Raw genomic sequence first — 27,787 nt, forward strand, 5'->3', positions numbered from 1 at the left:
CCCTCCCCCTCCCCCACCCCCCCCGCCCCACTACCCCCTCACCCCCCTCCCCCCACTACCCCCCTCTGTCGAGTGATTTGCAGATTATTTTCAGCAGTGGAGTTGTGGTTTTGCCCATTTCTCGTTCCGCTCGGTGTGGGTTTGACTTTGACTGTGGGAGGAAACCCATGAAGAACACGGGGAGATCATACAAACTCCACTCTCACTCTCTGTAGAACAACACTGCACCATAGACTCAACACTGCACCACAAACTCAACACTGCACCATAGACTCAACACTGCACCATAGACTCAACACTGCACCACAGACTCAACACTGCACCATAGACTCAACACTGCACCACAAACTCAACACTGCACCATAGACTCAACACTGCACCACAAACTCAACACTGCACCATAGACTCAACACTGCACCATAGACTCAACACTGCACCACAAACTCAACACTGCACCATAGACTCAACACTGCCCCATAGACTCAACACTGCACCATAGACTCAACACTACCCACAGACTCAACACTACCCACAGACTCAACACTGCACCACAAACTCAACACTGCACCATAGACTCAACACTGCACCATAGACTCAACACTGCACCACAAACTCAACACTGCACCATAGACTCAACACTGCACCATAGACTCAACACTGCACCATAGACTCAACACTGCACCATAGACTCAACACTGCACCATAGACTCAACACTGCACCACAAACTCAACACTGCACCATAGACTCAACACTGCACCATAGACTCAACACTGCACCATAGACTCAACACTGCACCACAAACTCAACACTGCACCATAGACTCAACACTGCCCCATAGACTCAACACTGCACCACAAACTCAACACTGCACCACAAACTCAACACTGCACCATAGACTCAACACTGCACCATAGACTCAACACTGCACCATAGACTCAACACTGCACCATAGACTCAACACTGCACCACAAACTCAACACTGCACCATAGACTCAACACTGCACCATAGACTCAACACTGCACCACAAACTCAACACTGCACCATAGACTCAACACTGCACCATAGACTCAACACTGCACCACAAACTCAACACTGCACCATAGACTCAACACTGCACCATAGACTCAACATGCACCTAGACTCAACACTGCACCATAGACTCAACACTGCACCATAGACTCAACACTGCACCACAAACTCAACACTGCACCATAGACTCAACACTGCACCATAGACTCAACACTGCACCACAAACTCAACACTGCACCATAGACTCAACACTGCACCATAGACTCAACACTGCACCATGAACTCAACACTGCACCATAGACTCAACACTGCACCACAAACTCAACACTGCACCATAGACTCAACACTGCACCATAGACTCAACACTGCACCACAAACTCAACACTGCACCATAGACTCAACACTGCACCATAGACTCAACACTGCACCATGAACTCAACACTGCACCATAGACTCAACACTGCACCACAAACTCAACACTGCACCATAGACTCAACACTGCACAATAGACCCAACACTGCACCATAGACTCAACACTGCACCATAGACTCAACACTGCCCATAGACTCAACACTGCACCATAGACTCAACACTGCACCATAGACTCAACACTACCCACAAACTCAACACTGCACCACAAACTCAACGCTGCACCACAAACTCAACACTGCCCATAGACTCAACACTGCACCACAAACTCAACACTACCCACAGACTCAACACTACCCACAGACTCAACACTGCCCCATAGACTCAACACTGCACCATAGACTCAACACTACCCACAGACTCAACACTACCCACAGACTCAACACTACCCACAGACTCAACACTGCACCATAGACTCAACACTGCCCATAGACTCAACACTACCCACAGACTCAACACTACCCATAGACTCAACACTGCACCATAGACTCAACACTGCACCATAGACTCAACACTGCACCACAGACTCAACACTACCCACAGACTCAACACTACTCACAGACTCAACACTACCCACAGACCCAACACTACCCACAGACCCAACACTACCCACAGACTCAACACCCTTTGCCTCTGTGTGTGTCTCTCAGAGCTGTACTACGACCGCGGCAACCACCACGAGTTCGTGTCGCTGGTGAAGGACGTGGCACGGCCCGGGGAGCTCACCCAGTCGCAGTCCTTCGATTTTGAGTTCACGCACGTTGAGAAGCCCTACGAGAGCTACTCGGGACAGAACGTGAAGCTCAGGTGGGCTCGCTCACTCGCTCACTCGTAGACTCACTCAGAGACTCACTCAGAGACTCACTCAGAGACTCACTCACTCACTCAGAGACTCGCACAGAGACTCAGTCATAGACTCACTCAGAGACTCACTCAGAGACTCACTCAGAGACTCACGCATAGACTCACTCACTCAGAGACTCACTCATAGACTCACTCATAGACTCACTGACGTAGACTCTAGAACTCAGACTCTCAGGCTCAGAGACTCACTCATAGACCGGCGAGCTCACCCAGTCGCAGTGCTTCGACTTTGAGTTCACGCACGTTGAGAAGCCCTACGAGAGCTACTCGGGACAGAACGTCAAACTCAGGTGGGTCCTTCACTCGTTCACTCGTGGACTGGTGGACTCAGACTCATACACTCACTCAGAGACTCACTCACTCACTCATAGACTCACTCACTCACTCAGAGACTCACTCAGAGACTCACTCAGAGACTCACTCAGAGACTCACTCAGAGACTCACTCATAGACTCGCGCATAGACTCACTCACTCAGAGACTCACTCAGAGACTCGCTCATAGACTCACTCATATACTCACTCATAGACTCATAGACTCACTCACTCAGAGACTCACTCAGAGACTCACTCACTCAGAGACTCACTCATAGACTCACTCATAGACTCACTCACTCAGAGACTCACTCAGAGACTCACTCAGAGACTCAGTCACTCATAGACTCACTCAGAGACTCACTCAGAGACTCACTCAGAGACTCACTCAGAGACTCACTCATAGACTCACTCATAGACTCACTCACTCAGAGACTCACACAGAGACTCACTCACTCAGAGACTCACTCATAGACTCACTCACTCAGAGACTCACTCAGAGACTCACTCAGAGACTCAGTCACTCATAGACTCACTCATAGACTCACTCATAGACTCACTCAGAGACTCACTCAGAGACTCACTCAGAGACTCACTCAGAGACTCACTCACTCACTCATAGACTCACTCATAGACTCACTTACTCATAGACTCACTAATAGACTCACTCAGAGACTCACTCAGAGACTCACTCAGAGACCGGCGAGCTCACGCAGTCGCAGTGCTTCGACTTTGAGTTCACGCACGCCGAGAAGCCCTACGAGAGCTACTCGGGACAGAACGTGAAGCTCAGGTGGGCTCGCTCACTCGTGGACTCAGACTCGTACACTCATAGACTCACTCATAGACTCACTCATAGACTCACTCAGACTCACTCAGAGACTCACTCAGACTCACTCAGAGACTCACTCAGAGACTCACTCAGAGACTCACTCATAGACTCACTCATAGACTCACTCAGAGACTCACCGATAGACTCACGCATAGACTCACTCACTCACTCATAGACTCACTCACTCAGAGACTCACTAATAGACTCACTCATAGACTCACTCATAGACTCACTCAGAGACTCACTCATAGACTCACTCAGAGACTCACTCAGAGACTTACTCATAGACTCACGCATAGACTCACTCATAGACTCACTCACTCATAGACTCACTCATAGACTCACTCATAGACTCACTCAGATACTCACTCATAGACTCACTCATAGACTCACTCAGAGACTCACGCATAGACTCACTAACACAGAGACTCACTCATAGACTCACTCATAGACTCACGCATAGACGCACTCATAGACTCACTCATAGACTCACGCATAGACTCACTAACACAGAGACTCACTCATAGACTCACTCATAGACTCACTCATAGACTCACTCAGATACTCACTCATAGACTCACTCATAGACTCACTCAGAGACTCACGCATAGACTCACTAACACAGAGACTCACTCATAGACTCACTCATAGACTCACGCATAGACGCACTCATAGACTCACTCAGAGACTCGCGCATAGACGCACACACTCAGAGACTCACTCAGAGACTCACTCACTCACTCAGAGACTCACTCAGAGACTCACTCAGATACTCACTCAGAGACTCACGCATAGACTCACTCATAGACTCACTCACTCACAGACTCACGCACAGACTCACGCACAGACTCACTCAGAGACTCACTCAGAGACTCACTCAGAGACTCACTCAGAGACTCACTCAGAGACTCACTCATAGACTCACTCAGAGACTCATGCATAGACTCACTCATAGACTCACTCACTCAGAGAGTCACTCACAGACTCACGCACAGACTCACGCACAGACTCACGCACAGACTCACTCAGAGACTCACTCAGAGACTCACTCATAGACTCACTCACTCATAGACTCACTCAGAGACTCACTCAGATACTCACGCACAGACTCACTCATAGACTCACGCATAGACGCACACACACGCTCACACACGCACACACACGCTATCACACGGACACACACGCACATACACGCTATCACACGGACACACGCACACTTACGCGCGTGCGCATTCATGGGGTGGATGAAGAGAGGGCAGCGCAGGTTTAATCTGCGATTTCTTTTGACGTCGCAGTCGGATGAGCGCCGGAGTTAGGAGGCTAAACCTGGTCGAAGGGGGGGGGGAGGGGGGGGGAGGGGGGGGGGGCGAGCCCCTCCCCCCGTCCCCCACGCGGGGCCACCCAGAATGACAACCTGCGGCAGTGAGGACTAGGACAGAGTCGTGTTCAATAGAGCGGCCACCCCCCCCCCCACCTCTTAGGAGGTTTGCACCCGGGCGCGTGCGAATGGGCACCCCCAGAGTCAGCTTGCCCTGTGGGGCACGGTGTGACCCGGCACCCGCCCCGCGCGCTGGCGTCGGTCAGCTGCGATGGTCGCTGCTGCCGCCCCCGCCGCTGCTGTGTGGTTTGGCCTAGGGGCACCCCCAGCGGCAGCTGCCCCTGTGGGGCATGGTGTGACTCTGCACCTGGCACTGCGAGCTGGCGTCAGACAGTTGCCAGCGGGGGCGATCCCTGCTCCTGCTGCGTGTGTGTGCGCGTGCGATCCCAACGGAGACATTTTAGAAACGCGCGTAGGCACACGTGAACACAGGGACACGCGGGGAGACACGCGGGGAGAGACATACAGATGCACACAGGGAGACCACATAGACACACGTGAACACAGGGACACGCGGGGAGACACGCGGGAGACACGCGGGGAGAGATGTACAGGCGCACATGGGGGGACCACGTGGGCACACGTGGTGATGGTGACGTTGACGATGGTGATGAAGGTGATGTTGACGATGATGACGGTGATGATGGTGACGATGACGACGGTGACGTTGACGATGGAGATGTCGGTGATGTTGACGATGATGACGGTGATGATGGTGACGATGACGACGGTGACGATGGAGATGTCGGTGACGTTGATGTTGGTGATGACGGTGACGTTGATGATGGTGACGGTGGCGTTGATGATAGTGGCGTTGATGATGGTGACGTTGACTACGATGATGACGGTGACGATGGTGATGATGACGTTGACGACGATGATGACGTTGACGACGATGATGACGTTGACGATGATGATGAAGGTGACGTTGACGATGATGACGGTGACGATGACGTTGACGGTGATGTTGACGATAATGATGACGTTGACGACGACGATGACGATGATGTTGACGATGATGACGGTGACGATGACGTTGACGGTGATGTTGACGATGATGACGGTGACGTTGACGATGATGACGTTGACGATGGTGAAGATGACGTTAACGATGGTGATGATGACGTTGACGATGGTGACGATGACGATGACAATGGTGACGTTGACGATGATGACGTTGACGATGGTGACGATGACGTTGACGATGGTGATGATGACGTTGACGATGGTGACGTTGACGTTGACGTTGACGATGGTGACGATGACGTTGACGATGGTGATGATGACGTTGACGATGGTGATGATGACGTTGACGATGGTGACGTTGACGGTGGTGACGTTGACGGTGACATTGACAATGGTGACGTTGACGATGGTGACGTTGACGATGATGACGTTGACGATGGTGACGTTGACGATGGTGACGTTGACGATGACATTGACAATGGTGACGTTGACGATGGTGACGTTGACGATGATGACGTTGACGGTGACATTGACAATGGTGACGTTGACGATGGTGACGTTGACGATGATGACGTTGACGATGGTGACGTTGACGATGGTGACGTTGACGATGATGACGTTGACGATGATGACGTTGACAATGGTGACGTTGACGATGACATTGACAATGGTGACGTTGACGATGGTGACGTTGACGATGGTGACGTTGACGATGATGACGTTGACAATGGTGACGTTGACGATGACATTGACAATGGTGACGTTGACGATGGTGACGTTGACAATGGTGACGTTGACGATGACATTGACAATGGTGACGTTGACGATGGTGACGTTGACAATGGTGACGTTGACGATGGTGACGTTGACAATGGTGACGTTGACGATGACATTGACAATGGTGACGTTGACGATGGTGACGTTGACAATGGTGACGTTGACGATGACATTGACAATGGTGACGTTGACAATGATGACGTTGACGATGATGACATTGACGACGATGACATTGACAATGGTGACGTTGACGATGGTGACGTTGACGATGATGACATTGACGACGATGACATTGACAATGGTGACGTTGACGATGGTGACGTTGACGATGGTGACGTTGACGATGATGACGTTGACGACGATGACATTGACAATGGTGACGTTGACGATGGTGACGTTGACGACGATGACATTGACAATGGTGACGTTGACGATGGTGACGTTGACGATGATGACGTTGACGACGATGACGTTGACAATGGTGACGTTGACGATGGTGACGTTGACGATGGTGACGTTGACGATGATGACGTTGACAATGGTGACGTTGACGATGGTGACGTTGACAATGGTGACGTTGACAATGGTGACGTTGACGATGATGACGTTGACAATGGTGACGTTGACGATGGTGACGTTGACAATGGTGACGTTGACAATGGTGACGTTGACGATGATGACGTTGACGATGGTGACGTTGACGATGATGACGTTGACAATGGTGACGTTGACGATGGTGACGTTGACGATGATGACGTTGACAATGGTGACGTTGACGATGGTGACGTTGACGATGGTGACGTTGACAATGGTGACGTTGACGATGGTGACGTTGACAATGGTGACGTTGACGATGGTGACGTTGACGATGGTGACGTTGACGATGGTGACGTTGACGATGGTGACGTTGACGATGATGACGTTGACAATGGTGACGTTGACGATGGTGACGTTGACGATGGTGACGTTGACGATGGTGACGTTGACGATGGTGACGTTGACGATGGTGACGTTGACGATGATGACGTTGACAATGGTGACGTTGACGATGGTGACGTTGACGATGATGACATTGACGATGGTGACGTTGACGATGATGATGTTGACGATGGTGACGTTGACGATGATGACGTTGACAATGGTGACGTTGACGATGATGACGTTGACGATGATGACGTTGACGATGGTGACGTTGACGATGATGACGTTGACGATGGTGACGTTGACAATGGTGACGTTGACAATGGTGACGTTGACGATGATGACGTTGACGATGATGACGTTGACGATGGTGACGTTGACGATGATGACGTTGACGATGATGACGTTGACGATGATGACGTTGACGATGGTGACGTTGACGATGGTGACGTTGACGATGGTGACGTTGACGATGATGACGTTGACGATGATGACGTTGACGATGGTGACGTTGACGATGATGACGTTGACGATGATGACGTTGACGATGATGACGTTGACGATGGTGACGTTGACAATGGTGACGTTGACGATGGTGACGTTGACGATGGTGACGTTGACGATGGTGACGTTGACAATGGTGACGTTGACGATGGTGACGTTGACGATGGTGACGTTGACGATGGTGACGTTGACGATGGTGACGTTGACAATGGTGACGTTGACGATGGTGACGTTGACAATGGTGACGTTGACGATGGTGACGTTGACAATGGTGACGTTGACGATGGTGACATTGACGATGGTGACGTTGACGATGGTGACGTTGACAATGGTGACGTTGACGATGGTGACGTTGACGATGGTGACGTTGACAATGGTGACGTTGACGATGGTGACGTTGACAATGGTGACGTTGACGATGGTGACATTGACGATGGTGACGTTGACGATGGTGACGTTGACAATGGTGACGTTGACGATGGTGACGTTGACGATGGTGACGTTGACAATGATGACGTTGACGATGATGACGTTGACGATGATGACGTTGACAATGACAATGGTGACGTTGACGATGGTGACGTTGACGATGATGACGATGACATTGACAATGGTGACGTTGACGATGATGACGTTGACGATGGTGACGTTGACGATGATGACGTTGACGATGATGACGTTGACGATGATGACGATGACATTGACAATGGTGACGTTGACGATGGTGACGTTGACGATGGTGACGTTGACGATGATGACGTTGACGATGGTGACGTTGACAATGGTGACGTTGACGATGGTGACGTTGACGATGGTGACGTTGACGATGGTGACGTTGACGATGATGACGTTGACGATGGTGACGTTGACAATGGTGACGTTGACAATGGTGACGTTGACAATGGTGACGTTGACGATGATGACGTTGACGATGGTGACGTTGACGGTGGTGACGTTGACAATGGTGACGTTGACAATGGTGACGTTGACAATGGTGACGTTGACGATGGTGACGTTGACGATGGTGACGTTGACAATGGTGACGTTGACAATGGTGACGTTGACGATGGTGACGTTGACGATGGTGACGTTGACAATGGTGACGTTGACAATGGTGACGTTGACGATGGTGACGTTGACGATGGTGACGTTGACAATGGTGACGTTGACAATGGTGACGTTGACGATGGTGACGTTGACGATGGTGACGTTGACGATGATGACGTTGACGATGGTGACGTTGACGATGGTGACGTTGACGATGGTGACGTTGACAATGGTGACGTTGACAATGATGACGTTGACGATGGTGACGTTGACGATGGTGACGTTGACGATGGTGACGTTGACGATGACATTGACGATGGTGACGTTGACGATGATGACGTTGACGATGGTGACGTTGACGATGGTGACGTTGACGATGGTGACGTTGACGATGATGACGTTGACGGTGACATTGACAATGGTGACGTTGACGATGGTGACGTTGGCGATGATGGTGATGACGGTGATGGTGATGACGGTGACGTTGACGATGATGACGTTGACAATGGTGACGTTGACGACGGTGACGTTGACGATGGTGTTGATGACGGTGACGTTGACGATGCCGCTGCGCCAGGTACTTCCTGCGAGCAACGATGTCGCGCCGCCTCAGCGACGTGGTGAAGGAGATGGAGCTGCTGGTGCACACGCTGAGCACCTACCCAGAGCTCAACAATCCCATCAAGATGGAGGTCGGCATCGAGGACTGCCTCCACATCGAGTTCGAGTACAACAAGTCAAAGTGAGGACTCACCGCTCACCGCTCGCTCGCTCACCTTCTCACTCACTCGCTCGCCCCTCACCCTCTCACTTGCTCACCCTCTCACTCGCTCACCCTCTCACTCACTCGCTCGCCCCTCACCCTCTCACTTGCTCACCCTCTCACTCGCTCACCCTCTCACTCGCTCACCCTCTCACTCGCTCACCCTCTCACTCGCTCACTCGCTCACTCGCTCATCCTCTCACTCACTCGCTCGCTCACTCACTCACCCTCTCACTCACTCACCCGCTCGCTCGCTCACCCTCTCACTCACTCGCTCGCCCACTCACCCTCTCACTCGCTCACCCTCTCGCTCACTCGCTCACCCTCTCACTCACTCACTCACCCTCTCACTCGCTCACCCTCTCACCGCTCACCCTCTCACTCGCTCACTCGCTCGCTCACTCGCTCACTCACTCACCTCTCACTCACTCGCTCACTCGCCCACGCCATCACCCGCTCACCCATCTCGCTCGCTCACCGCTCACCCACTCACCCTCTCACTCGCTCACCCTCTCACCGCTCACCCTCTCACTCGCTCACCCTCTCACTCACCGCTCGCTCGCTTACTCACTCGTCCACGCCATCTCCCGCTCACTCACTCGGCCGCTCGCTCGCTCACCCTCTCACTCACCGCTCGCTCGCTCACCCTCCCACTCACTCGTCCATGCCATCTCCCGCTCACTCACTCGCCCACTCGCTCGCTCACTCACTGGTCGCTGACACACCCTCTCACTCACTCGCTCGCTCGCCCACGCCATCACCCGCTCACCCATCTCGCTCACTCACCGCTCACCCACTCACTCACTCACCCTCTCACTCACTCGCTCACTCTCTCACTCACCCTCTCACTCACTCGCTCGCTCACTCGCTCACCCTCTCACTCGCTCACTCGCTCACCCTCTCACTCGCTCACTCACTCACCCTCTCACTCACTCACCCACTCACCGCTCACTCGCTCACTCACTCGCTCACCCTCTCACTCACTCGCTCACCCTCTCACTCACTCGCTCACTCGCTCACTCGCCCACGCCATCACCCGCTCACCCATCTCGCTCACTCACCGCTCACCCACTCACCCACTCACCGCTCACAGCTCACTCGCTCACCCTCTCACCCCCTCGCTCACTCGCTCACTCGCTCAGCCTCTCACTCACTCACCCGCTCGCTCGCCCACGCCATCACCCGCTCACCCATCTCGCTCACTCACCGCTCACCCACTCACCCACTCACCCACTCACTGCTCACAGCTCACTCGCTCACCCTCTCACCCCCCTCGCTCACTCGCTCACTCGCTCGCTCGCCCACGCCATCACCCGCTCACCCATCTCGCTCGCTCACCGCTCACCCACTCACCCACTCACCGCTCACTCGCTCACTCGCTCACCCTCTCACTCACTCGCTCGCTCGCCCACGCCATCACCCGCTCACCCATCTCGCTCACTCACCGCTCACCCACTCACCCACTCACCGCTCACTCGCTCGCCCTCTCACTCGCTCGCCCTCTCACTCACTCACCCTCTCACTCGCTCACTCGCTCACCCGCTCGCTCGCTCACTCACCACTCACTCACCCGCTCGCTCGCTCGCTCACTCCCCACTCACTCACCCGCTCGTCCACTCACCCGCTCGCTCGCTCACTCACCACTCACTCACCCGCTCGCTCGCTCACTCACCACTCACTCACCCGCTCACTCACTCACCCACTCACTCACCCGCTCACTCACTCACCCACTCGCTCACCCGCTCACCCACTCACCCACTCACCCACTCACCGCTCACAGCTCACTCGCTCACCCTCTCACTCGCTCGCTCGCCCACGCCATGACCCGCTCACCCATCTCGCTCGCTCACCGCTCACCCACTCACCCACTCACTCGCTCGCCCTCTCACTCGCTCGCCCTCTCACTCACTCACCCTCTCACTCGCTCACTCGCTCACTCGCTCACCCTCTCACTCGCTCACTCGCTCACTCGCTCACCCTCTCACTCGCTCACTCACTCACCCTCTCACTCACTCACCCGCTCGCTCGCTCACCCTCTCACTCGCTCACCCTCTCACTCGCTCACTCACTCACCTTCTCACTCACTCACCCGCTCGCTCGCCCTCTTACTCGCTCACCCACGCCATCTCCCGCTCACCGCTCACTCGCTCACCCTCTCACTCGCTCACTCACTCACTCGCTCGCCTGCTCGCTCGCTCACTCACTGGTCGCTGACACACCCTCTCACTCACTCGCCCTCGCCATCACTCGCTCACTCACTCGCCCGCTTGCTCACTCACTGGTCGCCGACTCACCCTCTCACTCACTCGCCCACGCCATCACCCACTCACTTGCCTGCTTGCTCACTCACTCACCCGCTCGCCCACTCACCCGCTCGCTCGCTCACTCACCACTCACTCACCCGCTCGCTCGCTCACTCACCCACTCACTCACCCGCTCGTCCACTCACCCGCTCGCTCACTCACCACTCACTCACCCGCTCGCTCGCTCACTCACCACTCACTCATCCGCTCGCTCGCTCACTCACCACTCACCCGCTCGCTCACTCACCCACTCACTCACCCGCTCGCCCACTCACCCGCTCGCTCGCTCACTCACCACTCACTCACCCGCTCACTCACTCACCCACTCACTCACCCGCTCGCTCCCTCACTCACCTAACGGACGTGATCGTGGTGGTGGTGGTGGTGGTTGTGGTCATGCAGGTACCACCTGAATGACGTGATCGTGGTGGTGGTGGTTGTTGTTGCTATGCAGGTACCACCTGAATGACATCATGGTTGTGCTGGTGGTTGTTGCTATGCAGGTACCACCTGAATGACGTGATCGTGGTGGTGGTTGTGGCCATGCAGGTACCACCTGAAGGACGCGATCGTGGTGGTTGTTGCCGTGCAGGTACCACCTGAAGGACGTCATTGTGGTGGTGGTGGTTGTTGCCGTGCAGGTACCACCTGAATGACGTCATTGTGGTGGTTGTTGCCATGCAGGTACCACCTGAAGGACGTGATCGTGGTGGTGGTGGTTGTTGCCATGCAGGTACCACCTGAAGGACGTGATCGTGGTGGTTGTTGCCATGCAGGTACCACCTGAAGGACGTGATTGTGGTGGTTGTTGCCGTGCAGGTACCACCTGAATGACGTCATTGTGGTGGTTGTTGCCATGCAGGTACCACCTGAAGGACGTGATCGTGGTGGTGGTGGTTGTTGCCATGCAGGTACCACCTGAAGGACGTGATCGTGGTGGTTGTTGCCATGCAGGTACCACCTGAAGGACGTGATCGTGGTGGTTGTTGCCATGCAGGTACCACCTGAAGGACGTGATCGTGGTGGTTGTTGCCATGCAGGTACCACCTGAAGGACGTGATTGTGGTGGTTGTTGCCGTGCAGGTACCACCTGAAGGACGCGATCGTGGTGGTTGTTGCCGTGCAGGTACCACCTGAAGGACGTCATTGTGGTGGTGGTGGTTGTTGCCATGCAGGTACCACCTGAAGGACGTGATCGTGGTGGTTGTTGCCATGCAGGTACCACCTGAAGGACGTGATCGTGGTGGTTGTTGCCATGCAGGTACCACCTGAAGGACGTGATTGTGGTGGTTGTTGCCGTGCAGGTACCACCTGAAGGACGCGATCGTGGTGGTTGTTGCCGTGCAGGTACCACCTGAAGGACGTCATTGTGGTGGTGGTGGTTGTTGCCATGCAGGTACCACCTGAAGGACGTGATCGTGGGCAAGATCTACTTCCTGCTGGTGCGTATCAAGATCAAGCACATGGAGATTGACATCTGTCGGCGCGAGACGACGGGCAGCGGGCCCAACGTGTTCCACGAGAACGACACCATCGCCAAGTACGAGATCATGGACGGGGCGCCCGTCAGAGGTGAGGCCGCCACCGCCACTACCGCCACCACCGCCACCACTGCTACCGCCACCGCCACCGCCGCCACTACCGCCACCACCACCACTGTCACCACCACTGCTACCGCCACCGCCGCCACTACCGCCACCGCCGCCACTACCGCCACCACCACCACTGTCACCACCACTGCTACCGCCACCGCCGCCACTACCGCCACCGCCGCCACCATCACCGCCACCACCACCACTGTCACCACCACTGCCGCCACCACTCCCACGGCCACTACCGCCACCACCACCACCACCGCCGCCACTGCCACCACCACCACGGCCACTACCGCCACCGCCATTACCGCCACCACTACCGTGCCTCCACACACACACACCACCTTGCCTCACTCACCCACTCACTCACCCACTCACTCACCCCCTCACTCACCCACTCACTCACCCCCTCGCTCACCCCTCACTCACCCCTCACTCACCCCCTCACTCACCCCCTCATTCACCCCCCTCTCTCCCCCTCACCAGGTGAGTCGATCCCCATCCGCCTGTTCCTCGCCGGCTACGACCTCACTCACCCCTCACTCACCCCTCACTCACCCTCTCACTCACCCCCCCTCTCACTCACCCCCTCACTCACCCCCCCCTCTCACTCACCCCCTCACTCACCCCCCCTCCCCTCCCTCCCCCCCCCTCACCAGGTGAGTCGATCCCCATCCGCCTGTTCCTCGCCGGCTACGACCTCACTCACCCTCTCACTCACTCACCCACTCACCCTCTCACCCCTCCCCTCACCAGGTGAGTCGATCCCCATCCGCCTGTTCCTCGCCGGCTACGACCTCACTCACCCCCTCACTCACCCCCCCCTCCCCTCCCCCCCTCTCACTCACCAGGTGAGTCGATCCCCATCCGCCTGTTCCTCGCGGGCTACGACCTCACTCACCCCTCACTCACCCCCCCTCCCCTCCCCCCCTCTCACTCACCAGGTGAGTCGATCCCCATCCGCCTGTTCCTCGCCGGCTACGACCTCACTCACCCCTCACTCACCCCCCCTCCCCTCCCCCCCTCTCACTCACCAGGTGAGTCGATCCCCATCCGCCTGTTCCTCGCCGGCTACGACCTCACTCACCCCTCACTCACCCCCCCTCCCCTCCCCCCCTCTCACTCACCAGGTGAGTCGATCCCCATCCGCCTGTTCCTCGCCGGCTACGACCTCACTCACCCCTCACTCACCCCCCCTCCCCTCCCCCCCTCTCACTCACCAGGTGAGTCGATCCCCATCCGCCTGTTCCTCGCCGGCTACGACCTCACTCACCCCTACTCTCTCACTCACCCCTCACTCACCCCCTCACTCACCCCCCCTCCCCTCCCCCCCTGTCACTCACCAGGTGAGTCGATCCCCATCCGCCTGTTCCTCGCCGGCTACGACCTCACTCACCCCCCCCCTCTCACTCACCCCTCACTCACCCCCTCACTCACCCCTCACTCACCCCCCCTCCCCTCCCCCCCTCTCACTCACCAGGTGAGTCGATCCCCATCCGCCTGTTCCTCGCCGGCTACGACCTGACGCCGACGATGCGCGACGTGAACAAGAAGTTCAGCGTGCGCTACTTCCTCAACCTCGTCCTCATCGACGAGGAGGAGAGGAGGTACTTCAAGCAGCAGGTGAGTCGCCGCTGAGCCTACCTAGGGGCGGCACGCGCGCGGGGCCCCTTGAGGCGCGATCCGTGGCGCCGCGGTGCCGCGAAACCACCCCCCCCCCCGTGACCCCCCCTCGTGACCCTCCCCCCGTGACCCCCCCCCCGTGACCCCCCCCCGTGACGTGACCCCCCCCCCCGTGACCCCACCCCCGTGACGTGACCCCCCCCCCCCCCCCGTGACCCCGTGACCCCGGCTCGACTCTTCGCTACTGGCTAACGGCGCTTGCCCCGTCGGTCTGTTGAGGCTGTACGGCGGGGCATCTTTGTGCGCGCTGTGTACGTGTGAACGTGTGTGTGCGTGTGTGTACGTGTGTGTGTGTGTGCGTGTGTACGTGTGTGCGTGTGTACGTGTGTGTGTGTGTACGTGTGTGTACGTGTGAACGTGCGTGTGTGTGCGTGTACGTGTGAACGTGTGAACAATTCTGTGTATCTGTGTGTGTGTGTGTGTGAACGTGTGTGTGTGTGTACGTGTGAACGTGTGTGTGTACGTGTGAACGTGTGTGTGCGTGTGTGTGTATGTGTACGTGTGAGCGTGTGTGCGTGTACGTGTATGTATGTGTACGTGTGAGCGTATCTGTGTGTGTGTGTGTATGAATACGTGTGTGTCTATGTGTGTGCGTGTACCGTTCCGGCCTTCATAGGTGCTCGCTAATAGCACTTTCCCCTACAGTCTGTGAAGGCTATACGGGGGATCTTTGTATGTATACGTGTGTGTGTGTATGTATACTTGTGTGTGTGTATATGTGTGTGTATGTATACGTGTGTGTGTGGGGATGGCATCATCCCCCACTCCTCCTGATGTCGAGGGTAAATGGGCGAGGTTTAGGACTGTGACTCATGCAGCTGCAATGGCTGCTTTGGGTACGCGGTCCAGACCTCCCCAGAGACCCTGGCTGACAGAGGAGGTGTTCAGGATAGTTGAGAAAAAGCGACAGGCCCACTCTCATCGGCTACAGCATCCCACGTCAGAGAATGAGGAGGCTTACCGCAGCCTTCGCTCGGAGGTTCGGAGAGCCGTAAGGCGCTGCAAGGATGGGTGGTGGTCGCGGGTTGCTGAGGAGATGGAGTCTGCCTCAGTGGCCCGCGATCACAAATCACGATTTAACTCCATCAAAAAGTAACCTGCAGCGCCACACCTATTACCATCATTAGGGGAAAGAACGGTGATCCAATCTCTGACCTCCAGGAACAGGTTTGCAGATTTGCTGAGCATTTCTGTGAGGTCCTGGGGGAGGAGAAATCCCTCAGCCTGGAAAACATTGTGGGACAAAGTGGGGATGACCCTTCTGAGGCTGCGGTGCCTGAAATATTGGAAAAAGTCACCCACTGTGAGTGGCTGGCTGAGGTGTCATCTGTTGATAAAGTACTGAAGGCGATCCAGAGTCTGAGACCAGGAAAGGCACCGGGCAGAGATGATTTCCCAAGAGAAATGCTGTGGGAGGGTGGCGTTTGTGCACAGACTGCCCTACATGACATCATAACAACAGTCTGGGCCACTGGACAGGTTTCGCAGGATTGGAAGGATGCCCTGGTGGGCCTGGGCTCTGGGTTGTTCTTCATGTTTTCGGAGTCCCTGACCCTCTGCTCACGATCATTAAGGACCTTCATGATGGTGAACGGGCCCGGGTAAAACTACGTGGCCTCTTGCTCCCACATTATTTAACATCTATTTGACCACGTAGTTCGTGAAGCCTTCGATGGCTGTACCTAAGGAATTTCCATCTGGTACAGATACAATGGGAGGCTGATCGATGCCCGGGTGCGGTCAAGGGATGGCTCCCTATTGGTCAACCACGTTATGTATGCCCATGATCTGGTAATTGCTGCTCACTCAGAGGAGGAGTTGGAGGCACTGCTGCTCAACCAGTAGCTTGCCACTAAGAGGTGGGGTCTTACCATCAGCCCCACCCAAATTAAGCACCTGCCTGGGTATTTTGTACCATCGGACACTCCACCCCCACAACTCCCAATTGGTGAAGGGGCAGTTGTGGAGAGTTTCCCATACCTGGGCAGTGTGCTCATGACCGGCTCGGGTTTGACAGCAGAGGTCTCACTCAGAATCAGTTGAGCGGCATTATTTTTTCATCCGTTGCATTACGCTGTGTGGAAGCTACCTGGTCTGTCGCTCCGCACGAAGCTGCAGGTCTTCTCGGCCACAGTCATTCATGGACCCCCATAATGGAACATCTTCGCCGGTTAGAAACATTTAGGCTGGCCTGCCTACGATCCATCCTGGGTTTAACCAGGGTGGATTGTGTGAGAAGCTCACAAATCCTTGAAAGATCTGGGCAAAGTCCCATCGGTGAGCTCCTCCGGCAGGCAAGGCTGCGTTGGCTGGGTCATGTAGCCCGCATGCCCAGCCACCGCATGCCGAAACAGCTTTTGTTCAGCCGGATCGAGGGGGCTAAACGGGCGCGGCACGGGCTAGAGAAGAGATGGAGTGATGTGGTACAGGAGGACGTGGGGCTGAGTGGACTTGCCGATGACTGGTACCAGCGGTGTCAAGATCGGCCTCTGTGGAGGAGGCTCGTGAAGGACGCTACTGGGCAGTTGGAGGCAGTCGCCCTCTAACAACAACAGAGGGCGGAGGAGCGACGCTCACAACAACGAGTAGAGTGTCGGGTGGCTAAAGCACAGCAAGTTGGCACAGTAGGGGGCACAGGTGGTGCATCAGCCAGTCATCTCAGTCAGTCGACTCGTGGCACCTGGGTCTGCCCCGTGACCTCCTGCCAGCGGACGTTCGACACTTCACGTGACCTCAACGTGGTGACGTCACCGCCACTTAGTGACGAATTGCGGTTGTTGTTGTCGGTGTATGTATACGTGCACGTGTGTGTATAAACGCGTGTGTGTACACGTGTGTGTGTGTATATATAAACGCGTGTGTGTCTGCGTTGTGTCTGCGTGTGTCTGCGTTGTGTCTACGTTGTGTCTGCGTGTGTCTGCGTGTGTGTCTGTATATACATGTGCGTGTGTCTGCGTGTGTGTCTGCGTGTGTGTGTGCATGTGTGTCTGTATATACATGTGCGTGTGTGTCTGCGTGTGTGTCTGCGTGTGTGTCTGTATATACACGTGCGTGTGTGTCTGCATGTGTGTCTGCGTGTGTGTCTGTATATACATGTGCGTGTGTGTCTGCGTGTGTGTCTGCGTGTGTGTCTGTATATACATGTGCGTGTGTGTCTGCGTGTGTGTCTGCGTGTGTGTCTGCGTTGTCTGTATATACATGTGCGTGTGTGTCTGCGTGTGTCTGTATATACATGTGCGTGTGTGTCTGCGTGTGTGTCTGTATATACATGTGCGTGTGTGTCTGTGTGTGTGTCTGCGTGTGTGTCTGTATATATGCGTGCATGTGTGTCTGCGTGTGTCTGTGTGTATGTATACGCGTGTGTGTCTGCGTGTGTGTCTGCGTGTGTGTCTGTATATACGCGTGCGTGTGTGTATGCGTGTGTCTGCGTGTATGTATACGCGTGTGTGTCTGCGTGTGTGTCTGCGTGTGTGTCTGTATATACGCGTGCGTGTGTGTATGCGTGTGTCTGCGTGTATGTATACGCGTGTGTGTCTGCGTGTGTCTGTGTGTATGTATACGCGTGTGTGTCTGCGTGTGTCTGTGTGTATGTATACGCGTGTGTGTCTGCGTGTGTGTCTGCGCGTGTGTCTGCGTTGTGTCTACGTTGGCAGAATCGCGCGCTGCCCCCCGCGGCGCTGCCCCCCGCCCCCCACTCCACGTCCATTTGCACTTCTCTCTGCCCATCAATGATTCAGTCGCGGTCAGAGCTCGGAGCGCAGCTCATCGCTCTCACACGCCCCCCCCCTCGTCCCCCCCACCCCGTCCCTACCCCCTCGACCCCCCGCCATCCCTACCCCCTCTCTCCTCCTGCCCCCCCCCCCATCCTTCCCTCCCTACCCCCTCGACCCCCCTCTATCCCTACCCACTCTCTCCCCCCTCGACCCCCCGCCCCGCCCCCCCCACCCCTACCCCCTCTCTCCTCCTGCCCCCCCCCATCCCTCCCTACCCCCTCGACCCCCTCCCTCCATCCCTACCCCCTCTCCTCCTCCTGCCCCCCCACCCCTACCCCCTCTCTCCTCCTGCCCCCCCACCCCTACCCCCTCGACCCCCCCATCCCTCCCTCCCCCCTCGACCCCCCGCCCCCCCCACCCCTACCCCCTCTCTCCCTACCTCTTGCCCCCCCATTTCAACCGCCCTCTCCACCCCCCCCCCCCTTTCTCCATGCCACTCAGACCTCTCACTAATTCATGAGCCATAAACACGCCACGCTCACCACCACGCTCACCACCACGCTCACCACCACGCTCACCACCACGCTCACCACCACGCTCACCACCACGCTCACCACCACCACACTCACCACCACCACCACGCTCACTACCACCACACTCACCACCACCACCACGCTCACCACCACCACGCTCACCACCATGCTCACCACCACGCTCACCACCACCACACTCACCACCATGCTCACCACCACGCTCACCACCACCACGCTCACCACCACGCTCACCACCATGCTCACCACCACGCTCACCACCACGCTCACCACCACGCTCACCACCACGCTCACCACCACGCTCACCACCACGCTCACCACCACGCTCACCACCACGCTCACCACCACGCTCACCACCACGCTCACCACCACGCTCACCACCACGCTCACCACCATGCTCACCACCACCACACTCACCACCACCACCACGCTCACCACCACCACACTCACCACCACCACGCTCACCACCACGCTCACCACCACCACACTCACCACCACCACCACGCTCACCACCACCACGCTCACCACCACCACGCTCACCACCACGCTCACCACCACCACGCTCACCACCACCACCACGCTCACCACCACCACGCTCACCACCACGCTCACCACCACGCTCACCACCACCACGCTCACCACCACGCTCACCACCACGCTCACCACCACGCTCACCACCACGCTCACCACCATGCTCACCACCACCACACTCACCACCACCACCACGCTCACCACCACCACACTCACCACCACCACGCTCACCACCACGCTCACCACCACCACACTCACCACCACCACCACGCTCACCACCACCACGCTCACCACCACCACACGCTCACCACTGCACGCTCACCAGCACGTGCTCACCACTGCAGCGGATGGGGGTGTTTGGATCAGTGCTGTAGCGTTGGTGTGTGTGTGGGGTGTGTGGTGTGTGTGGTGTGTGTGTGTGGTGTGTGAGTGGCCCTCAGTGCAACTCTTTGCCGGTAGAGGGGGGTGCGTTCGTGCGCGCGTGTTGCACGTTAAACTTCTTTCGCACCTTACTTGGCCAGCCGTTGTTAATCGGGGGTGTTCATGTTGAAGCGCGCACGTGCGCTGACCGGGCACGCGCAGCCCGTGCCCCCGTCTGCGCGTGTCACAGACGTCATCGCGATGACGATGACACGCTGCTTGCGATATTGACCAGCCAGCGCGTCGCGTGATTCAAACGCCAGGTTTGTTAGAAAGTGTCCAAAATATATTTCAAATGTTCTCGGCGCGCACTGGGTAGTAAGTTTTGCAAGCCCTCGGCGTTCCCTCCCCCCCCAAGATATCGGTGGCAAGCCGACGTGACACCAATATCTTCTCAGTGGCAGTGTATCATTGATGTTTGTGTGTGTGCGTGCGCGCGTGTGTGCCTGATGTAACATGATATGCGTGCGCGTTGTTCTTGTGAAGCATTAGCAGTTGACGCGCTCCGCTACGAACCCCCGATCACCACAGTTCGATCCCTGCTCATGGCCACTAAAATCATTGGCGAACACCTCAACCGGTCCTGGGCCTCTCCTAGGTCGACTCAGCCTCAAATGAGTAACCTGGTGTAGCGGTGTGTAGTAAACATCGCCACTGCGGGAAGACAAAGGCGATCGGGCGTGGTGCTGGCCCCTCATCCCCTTATTGTGCCGTGCCGGTCTTCATAGGCGCTATTCGCGAACAGCACTTGCCCCAAACAGCCTGTTCAGGCTGTACGGGGGATCTTTGCCTTTCCCCCCCCCCCCCCCCCATGTGCTACCAGCACTTGCCCCAACAGCTTGTTCAGGCTGTACGGGGGATCTTTGCCTTTTTCCCCACTCCGTGTGCTACCAGCACTTGCCCCAACAGTCTGTTCAGGCTGTACGGGGGATCTTTGCCTTTTTCCCCGGTGTGTGCTACCAGCACTTGCGCCAACAGCCGGCCTTGTCGGCTACACGGGACGCCTTTTGCCTTTGTCACTGACATCGTCACAACCCGCGTGCTGCCCCCCCCCATGGCCCCCCACTGACCCCCCCTTCCCACCGCCCCCCCCCTCCCCGCCGCCCCCCCGCAGGAGATCACGCTGTGGCGCAAGGGCGACATCGTGCGACGCAGCATGTCCCACCACGCGGCCATCGCCTCCCAGCGCTACGAGAGCCCCCCGCCCGCCCCTCCCCCCGCGGCCTCCACGGGGGAGCCGGGCCCTCCCGGCGGCACCGGTGGCACCGGCCGCTCCCCCGCTCCCGGCGGCGTCGGCGGCATCGGCGGCGCCGGCGGCGACGACTCGGAGCCGCCCCCCCACGCCCCAGCGGCGTTCGCTCGCGGCCAGGCCGACGGGGACGCCCCCCGTGACCTCCTTCGCGACGAGGAGGACTAGCGGTGCTAGCGGGGCTGGCGGTGCTAGCGGGGCTAGCGGTGCTAGCGGTGGGTGACGACCAACTCGGGGCGGGTTTCACTTGAGCTCACGGGTAGCCCGGCTAAGCGAGCTCAGGCTCTGAGGAGGCGGTCACCCGGCACTTGTTAGAATCGAGGAGCTTTAGGCCTCCTCGCTAGGCCTCGCCCGACTGGATGAGGCTTTGCTTTAGGACTCGTTTGACGGAACTTAGACCCCCGACCCCGCTGGACGTTGTTAGAGTTAGGCTTTGCTAGACCTTTGCTAGACTTGGCTTGGGTGTGCTAGATTGAACTGAGCTTTGCTTGACTGCACTGGCCTTGCGGGGCCTTGCAAGGCAGACAAAACCAGCCTTACTCGACGTTATAAGACAGAAGTAGACCTTGCTAGACTTTGCTAGACAACGGGGCCTTGCTAGACCTTAGTACACAGACGTTAGGCCTTGTTCGATTCCGTTAGACAAACCAGACTTTGCTAGACCTTGCTACACAGAAACGGGCTTTATTTACGACTTGCTAAATGCGCCTTGCGAAAACAGAGCTAGGCCTTGCCTCGTCTTGTTTGGTTGAGATCGGGCTTTGCTAGGACTTGCTGGGTAGAACTCGACTTTTCTATGCCCTTCTAGGCCTCACTGGACCACGCTGGCCCCGCCGTGCCCTGCCAGGCAGCAGCCTGGAGCCGCGTCACGACTAGGCCTCGACTAGGCCTCGACTAGGCCTCGCGAACTAGGCCTCGACTAGGCCTCGACTAGGCCTCGACTAGGCCTCGCGAACTAGGCCTCGACTAGGCCTCGCTAACTAGGCCTCGACTAGGCCTCGCTAACTAGGCCTCGCTAACTAGGCCTCGCTAACTAGGCCTCGCTAACTAGGCCTCGACTAGGCCTCGCGAACTAGGCCTCGCTAACTAGGCCTCGCTAACTAGGCCTCGACTAGGCCTCGCGAACTAGGCCTCGAACTAGGCATCGACGAGGCATCGACTAGGCCTCGACTAGGCCTCGACTAGGCCTCGCGAACTAGGCGAGCGGCAGGATGCGTTCGTGCGTCTTAAACTAAGGCCCCGGTTGACAGTCGGTGGGAAAATTCATTGGGGGGGGTGGGGGGAGGTGGGAATGAATTTTGGGGGGGTAGTGGGGGGAGGGGGGCGGTAGGGGGGGGGCGCGGGGGATGATTTAGCTAATTATTGTCAGATTTGTGGTGGGATCAGCGTTGGGCGTTGTAGCTGCGTCCGCGGCTTGGCAGGTGTGTGGCGGGGGCTACGGGGGCAGAGTGGGTGTGGGGTGATGTGGCTGTGAAGTCAGGTGTTTGTTAATAATCTGTAATATTAATATTGAAGGATAGATTATATTTACTTTATAAGAGAATTAAAAATTTGAAGAGAAAAAAAACAACAAACAGCTTTTGAATTTCGATTTAAAGCTTTTTTTCGTGACTGCAGGGATTCATCTTCTCGGTTCTTTCGGTAATGTCATCATGTAGAAGGGAGATAATAAAATAATAAAAATAAAACGTAATAAAATACAATTCTAACGACGTTTCGGCCACAACGCAAGCAGCCGTCCTCGGGTGAAGAATAGGTCTGTCGCAAAGACAGCATCTGAATGAGCACCACCAGGCTTGGCAGCGTATATTTAAGCTGGGTTGGAGGGGGAAGGGCGCCTTGACAAAGGAATTTGCATATCAACAGAGGACTTTAGCATATTTATGGCAAATGCAGATATGGGATTAGTCACTACTTGTGGAATGCGTAGGAGGTGGAGGGGGGTCTCAAAGTCATATTATGCCCGTGCATTATGTAGGATTAGCAGCAACAAAGGGATGAGATAGGGTTAGCAGTAACAAAGGGAAGAAATTTTTATAGTAAGGTCGTGAAAATTGTATTTTATCACGTTCAATTTTTATTATTTTATTATTTCCCTTCTACGTGACTTTACCGAAAGAGCCAAGAAGACGAAACAGCTTTTGCTTACCAACAGAAGCCCCGGCGACGTTCACGGACGAGTCTTGCGGCCGGCGAGATGTTTTGTAAACGCCGGGAGGGGGCGGGGAGAGGAGAGGGGGGCGACGTTTCGCGCGGTTTTCCCTCCGCCACCGCCCCCCCTCACCGTCACGCGCCGGTCTGTGCGGAGCGCGGCGTCGCAGATATAAATATATTTTTTAGCATTCGGGCGGCCGAGGCGTTGTAGGTAGAGAGGCGTCGGCACTAAACTCTTTTTAGCGGGCAGACGCCTCCGGCTAATGCCTCTTGTTGTTATTTTTTTACGCCGCGCAACCGAGTCAGGCCGAGCCAGGCCTGGTGCGGCTCGGTGTGGGGGGGGGGTGGGGGGCCGGGTTGTTTTTTTCCACCGCGCATGCCAAGCCAAGCTTCTGACGTCACAACACGCACGCGGCAAACGAGCCTGGCGCCAGAGGTCGCAAACGGGTTTTGATTCACTATGAGACATCTCCTTTACCAGTGGCAAAATATAGTAGTAGGTTTTTACCCTTTCAACTGGTACAAAAACTGACACCTTCATACAAGGCATCATGTTTGCAATAACCACAACACAAGCAGTCAAAATGCAAACAAAACTCTGATGATGATAATTAACTTCAAGGACAGTGCATATAATTATCATAATCAGAGTTGTTTCTTTTTGTTTCCATTTTGACTGCTTGTGTTGTGGTTATTGCAAACATGATGCCTTGTATAAAGGTGTCAGTTTTTGTACCAGTTTAAAGGGTAAAAACCTACTACTATGAGTTCTGATTCCTTACCCCCCGTACCCGTACCCGGCCGCACCAGGGTTGCAAACGGGTACCCGTACCCGATACCCGGCTACCCGTACCCGGCCGGGTATCGGGTCGCAAACGGGTACTGGATTGCGACCTCTGGGATGAAGCCACGTTGCAGGCGCGGGCGGGTTGATTCTAGGAACTTGAATTGTGAGAAGAGACAAGACGTTGGGAAATGAGTGACAAACGGTGACTCATCAGTGACTCACGGCCTACCCGTACCCGGCCGCACCAGGGTCGGCTACCCGTACCCTACCCATACCCGGCCGGGTATGGGTAGCCGGGTATCGGGTAGGGTACGGGTATCGGGTACCCGGTTGCGACCTCTGCCTGGCACCCCCCTCCTCCTCCTCCCTGCCCCGTGAGCGAATCCACCACGGGTTGGTTCCAGCTCGGCCCGGCAAACGTCCACAGTGGGATAAACCACCCATACCATGCCAGACCCCCCCCACCCCGCGCTGGCTTGGCTCGGATATGCCAGTGGAAAACCCACCCATACCGTGCTGACTTGGCTCGGATGTGGCAGTGGAAAACCCACCCATACCGTGCTGGCCCTGTGCTGGCTTGGCTCGGATGCGCTAGTGGAAAAAAGGGGGGCCCTGGTGGTGCAGGTGTTGGCAGTCTCCTGCCTGGGATTCCTTAGACCAATTAATTTAGTTTTTTGCTAAAATAGTTTAGTACATTTTTACACACTCGTTTTCAAGTTGGAGGAACCACCCACCCCCCCCCCCCCCCCCCATAACGTCGTATCTCGACAACCTTGTTGCTGCACTGGCTCCGGCCACAGGGACCCGTTGCTTTGTTTGGCCAAAGCGTCTTCAAATTCCACTCGCCGCGACCAAACCGCTTTGCCCCCCCGCCCGCCCGCCCGCCCCCCACCCGTACCGACCGCCCTCCATTCGAATACAGAGCCAGCCGTTACGCACCGCACTTGCCCGATGATTGGTAAAGACACGCGCGCGGCACGAACGCGCGTATCGCGCGTTGAACTCCTTTGGTACCGTGCGTGGCAAACCGCGCGAGTCGGAGGTGTGCGGCATGGCAGGAACAACAAACTCAACGCCACAAAAAAATCAAACGCGGCGTAGAGCGCACCGCACGCGCCGGATGATCGCGAATGAGCGGCTCGACTCGTATCGGATCAACTCTACGGGTGCCACCGTCACCCCCCCCCCCCACGACACACACAAGATGGAGCCCATTAATTTAACCCTTTTTAAATCCTTTATATTAAGTTCGCTTGCTTGCTTACGACCGTGCAAATCTTTCGGTCGTTTTTTAACCCACTTCCCGTGATCCAATCGAGCTGACATTTTGCACACAGACTCGTTGTGCGTGACAATTAATGTTCGTGACATTTTTTTCCAAAATTTTACACTGTTTAGGACAAAAATATTATATTTAATTACCAATTGCTTAATGGTGCAATGCAATCACCTGACCCATAGGTGGCAGCCATCTCAAGCCAGAGGACCAGAGGACTCTAGCCGCCACGCATATAAAGGATTTATAGTGAAAAACTTTGTTTTTACGGGTTATACTTGTTAAACCTTCGTAAGGTCGCAGCTGCTTTGTGAAATCCACCGTGGAAGTGACTCTTGTGTCGGTCACCGGGGCGGGGGGGCGGTGAGGGTCGTTTGACCATACTTCACCGCGCCGGTCAACGCTGGCGTGGCGGGCGGGCGGGCCTCCGGGTTTCCTAATGCGGTGCGCTAACCACTGTGCCACCACTCCCCTCCCCACCGCGCCAGGCCAAGCCACGTGTTTGACTGCTTTGTGGCGCTCCTCAAGCCACGTTTCGATGGTTTGTGAGTTCAGAACCGTCGTCACTCCCATCATCCCTTGCGGGGTCAATAAAATGAGCACCGCTTAGTGTCGGGTGCGGTGGGGTGGGGGGGGGAGAAGCCAACCGCGTTTTTGTTCACTGGAATAAACTTCCTCGATGAAAGCCTCAAACTCGAACGCCCATTCTCTCCCCTCCCCTCGCCCCTCCACCCCCTCGCATCCCTCCCCTACCCCTCGTGACCCCCATAACCACCCCCTCTGTCAGGGCCTCCTCCACCCCCTCCCATCTCTCCCCTACCCCCTCGTGATCCCCTAACAAACCCTCTTTATCACGTCCACCTCCACCCCCTCGCATCCCTCCCCTACCCCCTCGTGACCCCCATCACCACCCCTCTACCACGACCACCTCCACCCCCTCCCATCCCTCCCCTACCCCCTTGTGACACCCTAACAAACCCTCTTTATCACGTCCACCTCCTCCCACCCCTCCTCTGCCCAGATATTTCAAGGATTTGTGAGCTCACAACATCCAGCCTGCAGGTTAAACCCAGGATGGATGTTTCCAACCGGCTAAGATGTTCCATTAGGGGGGGGGGGGTCCACGTTTCGCAAGCGTAGAGAAGGGAGGGAATGACCGTGGCCGAGAAGACCTGAAGCTTCGTGCGGAGCGACAGACCAGGTAGCTTCCACACAGCAGTGTTACGCAACCGATGAAAAGATAATGCCGCTCGACTGATTCGGAGTGAGACCTCTGCTGTTAAACCGGAGCCAGTCACACACCCACAAAAACACAAACACACGCAAAGACACACACAAACACAACAACAACCGCCATTCGCCACTAAGTGGCGGTGACGTCACCACGACGCTTGTGCCAGGCCAAGTGCACCTTGAGGCTACCACGTGAAGTGTCGAACGCCCGCTGACAGGAGGTCACGGGGCAGACCCAGCAGGTGCCACGGGTCGACTGACCGAGATGACCGAGATGACTGACTGATGCACCACCTGTGCCCCCTACTGTGTCAACTTGCTGTGCTTTATCCACCCGGCGCTCCGCTCGTTGTTGTGAGCGTCGCTCCTCCGCCCTCCGTTGTTGTTGGAGGGCGACTGCCTCCAACTGCCCAGTAGCGTCCTTCACGAGGCAATACCCTCCATCACCTTGCCTCGAATCACTGAAC

General features: G+C 56.2%; 1 protein-coding gene across 1 annotated transcript in view; it reads left to right on the forward strand.

Annotated features, from left to right (window-relative positions):
* LOC133358582 (vacuolar protein sorting-associated protein 26B-like) overlaps positions 1–26,772 on the forward strand; it is a 27,299-nt gene extending 527 nt beyond the window's left edge. The window contains exons 2-6 of the mRNA XM_061576949.1: positions 2,066–2,267; positions 9,640–9,804; positions 13,525–13,700; positions 15,204–15,346; positions 21,736–26,772. Coding sequence (XP_061432933.1) covers positions 2,066–2,267; positions 9,640–9,804; positions 13,525–13,700; positions 15,204–15,346; positions 21,736–22,038 — 989 coding nt within the window. The 3' untranslated portion in view covers positions 22,039–26,772. The remainder of the gene's footprint in view (positions 1–2,065; positions 2,268–9,639; positions 9,805–13,524; positions 13,701–15,203; positions 15,347–21,735) is intronic.
* Positions 26,773–27,787: the final 1,015 nt, after the last annotated feature.

Source organism: Lethenteron reissneri, chromosome 62 (genome assembly GCF_015708825.2).
Source record: "Lethenteron reissneri isolate LAM-NWPU_2019-01 chromosome 62, ASM1570882v1, whole genome shotgun sequence".
Lineage (NCBI taxonomy): Eukaryota > Metazoa > Chordata > Hyperoartia > Petromyzontiformes > Petromyzontidae > Lethenteron > Lethenteron reissneri.